General features: G+C 56.1%; 1 protein-coding gene across 1 annotated transcript in view; it reads left to right on the forward strand.

Annotated features, from left to right (window-relative positions):
- Positions 1-5721, forward strand: part of LAMA5 (laminin subunit alpha 5) — a 99655-nt gene that overhangs the window by 63258 nt on the left and 30676 nt on the right. The window contains exons 17-23 of the mRNA XM_035899275.1: positions 182-234; positions 426-525; positions 1016-1068; positions 1472-1577; positions 2282-2381; positions 2583-2739; positions 4458-4596. Of these exons, the coding sequence (XP_035755168.1) occupies positions 182-234; positions 426-525; positions 1016-1068; positions 1472-1577; positions 2282-2381; positions 2583-2739; positions 4458-4596 (708 nt within the window). The remainder of the gene's footprint in view (positions 1-181; positions 235-425; positions 526-1015; positions 1069-1471; positions 1578-2281; positions 2382-2582; positions 2740-4457; positions 4597-5721) is intronic.

Consider the following 5721-nt stretch of genomic DNA (forward strand, 5'->3'; position numbering starts at 1 on the left):
GGGCTGTGAGCAACCTGATGTGGTTAAAGGTGTCCCTGCTCCCTGCAGGGGGGTTGGGCTGGGTGACCTCTAGGGGTCCCTTCCAACCCAAACCATTCTATGATTCTATGAAATAACCCCCTTTAGGGTTGGGGCATGAGCTCACTCTTTATAAATCCCCCCCTGTGCCTCTCTTCCCTAGCGGGCTCCTGTAACCCAGCAGGGTTGGTGACAGCGGATCCCTCGCTGGCCCCGGTGAGTATCAAATGAACCCACCAACCCCCCCAGGTCATTTTTGTGTGATCCCCTTTTACTCGCTTTGGGCCAAGCCCTTCCTTCAGCTCAGCCCGAAAGCGGCCATTGCCCACGCCAGCGTAGCGGACGCCACGTCCAGCCACCGTGCTGCGAATTCTCACCCGCTCTTTTCTCCCCCTCCGTTTCCCCAGGGCTCCTGCGCGTGTCGGGCATACGTTGAAGGCCCAGCTTGCGACAGATGCAAGCCCTTATACTGGAACCTGACTCCGGAGAACCCCTATGGCTGCATGAGTAAGGAAATGGCACTTGTACGGCCCCAAAAAGTCAGTTCCGTGCTATAATGGTGCAAGACCCAAAAGCAAGCCAGTGGGGACTGTCACTGCTGGATGGAGGTGATACCCTTCCTTCTTCCCCCTGAAGTGACATGTCAAAGCTGGCGTGGTCTGGGTAACCCCCGCTTGAAGAGGGGAAAGGCTGGAGCCCGGAGCTTTCGGCTTGGGATGAAACACAGGGCTCGTGCAATGAGTTGTGTCATTCTCAGCCCTCCCTGCAGACTTTGCACACTGAGGTTTTCATGGCCAAATGTGCAGAGGAAGCAAACATCTTTGGCAGTTATCCTCAACTGAGCTCTTATACAGTGCTACCCTCTACTTGACCAGTTCCCAGCTCCTCTTATCCCAGCTGGTGTCCTCTGGTGTGGTGTGGGTGCTGTCCCCCATCAGGCTTCTTCTCGGGGGGCTGACTGATCTTCTGGCTTTCTTGTTTATCTCCCTCTCTCCAGGCTGCAAGTGTGACACCAGGGGCACCATCAGCGGAATCGCAGAGTGCCAGCAGGTGGGTTTGCTCCTCTCTGCCTCCAGGCACCTCCAGGAGTCTGCTGTGTTGGGAGCGTTTCAGCTCCGTCTCTCCCAGCAGCTGCTGGAGAGGCCTGTCCTGACGCCGAGCTCTCAAAGGTTGCACCACAATCTAGGCTTGCATGAGAACATAGGATTAAGACCTGTCATAAATTAGGCACCTAAATATTTCTGGGTCTGGCCCAGGATGCCTGGATTTTTGTTTGCCTGCATTGTTGGGTAATTTAACTTCTCTGGCCCACCCACGCGCAGGAAGCAGTGTAGAGCATGAAACTCAAAATGCTTCTCCAAGTGTCTCAGACTAGGACCCAAATAACTGAGAAACAGCTTGGCCGTGACGAGCAACAGGAGGGAAGGAGCTTCCATGCCTGCTTCTCTCCTAGGGCGACGGGCAGTGCTTCTGCAAACCCAACATCTGCGGCCAGTTCTGCTCGGCGTGCAAGGACGGCTACTTCAACATGGAGAATGCAAATTACTTTGGGTGCCAAGGTGAGCCCCCTTTGTGCTGTGTTGGGTGAAGGAGCGGGGGCCACAGGCAGCTCTGCATATACCAGCTGGCTGTTGGCTTTGGGGAGAAGGGGCAGGAGATGTCCCGCCTCTTGCTTTTGACCATGCTATGGCCCAGAGCCATAGGTCTCGCTGTGGATCTGGAGGACCCGAGTTCACACTTTTGTCACCGTTGGACACAGGTCTGTCAGGCTGGGGAATGAAAGGCCAGGAATGGTCCCCCTTTGGGTGACGGAAACTGATGCATTTTAACCACTGGTTGTGTCCTTGCAGCTCTACCCCTTCCTCCTGTTGGGAGGAGGTGGGCATGGACACGTGGGGTTGGCTGCTCTCCATCCCGCCCGTGGGAAGCAGGGAAGGAGGAGATCTGGCCACTCTCAGCCAGCCCACACCATCCTGACAGGGCTGGGAATTGGGGGCAAGGCTGCTGCTGGCGGCAGGGCTGCGGTGCCCAGCCACGAGGGTTTGAGGACCCAGTTCCTCCCGCAGCCGTCAGCCGTCTGGAAATAGCTGGGCGCTGAGGTGGAGAGGAGCCGATCCAAGTGGGGCTGGGGCCAATATGAAAACGGATACAATGGAATAAAAATAGCGGCCCCAGCCTCCCTGCCCGCTGGGGCACGCCTTTGATTAGTGACCAGGAGCTCGTTAGCGTGGCGGGAATGTAAACAGGCGCTTCCTGCCCGCAGGCTGCCGGTGTGACGTCGGCGGGTCCCTGGGGCCATCCTGCGAGGAGCGGAGCGGAGCCTGTCGCTGCCGGCAGAGCACACGCGGCCCCACCTGCACCCAGTAAGCCGCCGGCAGGAGATGCACCTCGGGGTGCTTTGCCTCCCCTTCGCTTCCTCGGGAACGGTTGGGGTCCTCGGCCACCGTGGGGATGGGGACCTCATCGCCTGGGCTGCTGCCGCACCAGCCGTGCGCCTGGCGGAGGTGTCCTCTTCCCTCTCCCTCCAGGTAGCCCGGCAGGTAACGGTGCTCTCTCTTCCCCAGACCTGCGCGGGACCATTATTTCCCTGACCTTCACCACTTGAAGTTCGAGCTGGAGGAAGGCACCACGCCGGCCGGGCGGGCTGTGCGCTTCGGTTACAACCCCCTGGAGTTCGAGGGCTTCAGCTGGCGAGGATACGCGCAGATGTCCTCCATCCAGGTACGCCCGGTGTCTCCATCCCAGCCCAGCTCCCCCTGGGGAGCATGCAGCCAGCGGAGGACCGATGTGCTTTTGGCACACATCTGTCACCCCAAATGCTTCCCAAACCCCCCGAAGTCACGTGGTGGCCAACATAAACAGCACAGTGTATATATAGCCTGTTTGCGCAGATATTTCCTGTAGTGCTGGGGACGACACAGACTGATGAGGGGAAAGATCCTAAACTGGGAACCCCCTGACGTCCTAATCCGGTTAGACAAAGGTGGCAGCTCGGTGATTACTTGCAGGGATGTCTATAAACACTGTCTCTGGGCTTCCTTGCGACTCTTTCCTCTGACTCTGCTCCTTCCTGCAACTCTCCGCATAACCTTCCCTCCCTTTTCCAAAAATAAATTAGCTCCTCTTTAGCTGCCATGTTCAGCTTGGACCTCTTGTTACCGTTCTGCCCCTGCTCTTGCTGTTCGATGGTTTGCTGTAACAACGGTTTACACTAACCTGGAGTTCCCTAAGCCCCAGAAATGAAGCCATTTCATTTGTTGACCCTTTTTTCTCCTCGGTGGATTCTTCTTCTGCATGGCCCCTGCAGAAGTGTTGCCTCTGTGTGTGTGTGTTTGGGGATGGGGTGCAGGGCAGCAGTTCTCTGACAGGCTTGTCCCATGTAAGATGTTCCTTATTCTGGTGCATGTACTTTCAGTTTTCTTCATTTTTTTCATGCTTAGGTAAAATAACCAAGGGGCCAAATGTCTTAGCCATTTCCCATTGAAGTTGTAGGTAGGAGCTAAGCAACTAACTCCTGTAGGCTCCCTTGAGAAAACCCCAGCCTTTAGCTTAAGGACGGAGCTCATGTTCAAGCTTATGGCTTTTTGTTTTGCATCCAGTGTTGGCATTTGAGATAGAAATAGGCCTTGAAGAAGGACTAGCACATGGCTTTCTGCTGGCAGGTCTCACCTGTAGTTTCCTCTCTGCAAGGTCCTTCTAATTTGCTCTCCAGTGGGCAGATGTGTGTAACTGGAGCTTGGAGGAACGCAGAGCCCTCATTAGGAGTATCTCTGGGCAGACCCCAGCTTTGCCCTGGAGGCGGGAGGGTATTTAAGCAGGTGCTTAGATCTCTTTGAAATGGGTAGGACTTAAGCATCTGCTTAACTGGAGTCTTTCTGCACGTCTTCCAGGCAGGCAGAGGGCTGCCAGGGCATCAGTCACACATTCCCTTAGCACCACTAGTCCTTAGTGCTGTGGGTTCCTGGGGACGAGGCACCAGCTCCATTTGCAGCCTTCTCTGTGGGCATCTGGGCAGAGCCCTGTAAGCACAAGGGCAGGCGCTTCAGCCTTTGGTACCTGCTGGCTGGTTATGGCACACTAAGCCCAAAAGCAACATGCTGATAAGAAAAGCAAGAACTTCTTAAAACTTTTCCTCTGGCATGGCGTGTGCCCCAGGATAGCTGAACCCACCCTGCTGTGCCGCAGCATCTTCCAGCAGTGGGCAGAGCCTTTCCACCCCTGTCCCGCAGGCAGGTTGCCCCCTCGGTGGCTGGCCCCAAAAGGGACGGTGTCACCAGGCGTCCGTGCCGTGACTGTGCAGTAGGGCTGGTGTGCTTGTCCCCTTGCGCTGTGGCATGTTGCTTTGGGAAGCAGTGAGCCGAGCGGCTGCGCTTGGGCTGTCGGCGGTGGAGGTAATTGAAGGTGTGCTCTGCTTCTCTCCCCTTTCTCTCTCCCACCAGCCCAAGGTAGTGGTGACTCTCAATGTGACCTCCCCCGACCTCTTCCGCCTCGTCTTCCGCTACGTCAGCCGGGGGCCCGCCAGTGTGGAAGGGAGGGTCTCGGTCGTTGAGGAAGGAAGGTTTAATGTTTGTGGCAACTGTAAGTGCATTTTTCACTTCTAGACTAACTCAGAGCATCCCACGCTGCGACCCTGCTCCTCTGCCCCTTTTCCTGCCCCAGGTGTGCTCGTCCCAGGTGTGCCCATCCCAAGTCTCAGGTGGCCGGCCAGAGCCGTGCCGTGGGATGGCGAGGGAGGGGGAAGAGAGGCAGGCAGGCAGGCAGGTAGGCAGGCGGGTACGGCTCTCCCGCAGAGCGGGTGGGCGGTCAGGAGCTGGCCCCCCAGTGACGTGTGCCCCGTCTGCTTTTTTGCTTTTTGCAGAATAAAATCAGAGTCACTGTAGACGTGAAGGAGGCAGAGCTCTATCTGTTCCATGTCATCCTGAGGTATATTAATTCAGGAGGGGCCACTGTGTATGGCAAAATTACAGCTTATCAGCCACGAAGGAGAGGTAAGGATCCCAGACTGCTCTGCTCCCCTGCACCATCGCCACCTCCTCCCCATCCCAGGCAAACTTCTGCATCATCCTTTCCAGAAGACACTTCCATATGGCTTTACCCATTAGTCCTGCCCTTCCAGTTGAAAGGCTGATTTGAGTTTGCAGCCCCCTTTATTTCACAAAGCAGCAGCAAGCTGGTCCCCCCCGTCCTGGGGCTGCGCACTGAGGACCGTTACCAGCCAGGCTGGTATGGGATAAGGCTGTTGTATGATTCCATACGACCTTTCCAGCACGGGACAAGATCACCCCAATGCCCCAGGCAGAACCGAGCTGAGTTTCCACAAAACCAGAATGGGCCAAGCGCTGGGAACTGGATCCAAACTTTGGCAGCCGGACGTGGTTTTATTTCGCAGATGCCCTCATGTGACAGTCCTGCCCTTGCCTTGTGCTTCTCCCAAACCAGGCTGCTGCCTTCACACATGGTGCGGGGTTTGGAAGTGGTGTGGAATTGCACGTGTTATACAGGCATTGCACTCGGCTGCAATGTTTTCTCATCAAGCCATGAGCTGCTGAAGAAGGAGAAGAGCTACCAAAAGATGGCTGAACAAGCCTAGAGACCTGGACAGCAAATATTCTGGGAATCAATATGAGCAAGGCTGTGTGGGGACGAACCTGAGGCCATGCAAGTGCCCTAGTGGGTCGTTGGCTGCTTGATTTTACCCCTTCT

Source organism: Egretta garzetta, unplaced genomic scaffold (assembly GCF_000687185.1).
Source record: "Egretta garzetta isolate BGI_Z169 unplaced genomic scaffold, ASM68718v1 scaffold158, whole genome shotgun sequence".
NCBI classification, from domain to species: Eukaryota; Metazoa; Chordata; class Aves; order Pelecaniformes; family Ardeidae; genus Egretta; species Egretta garzetta.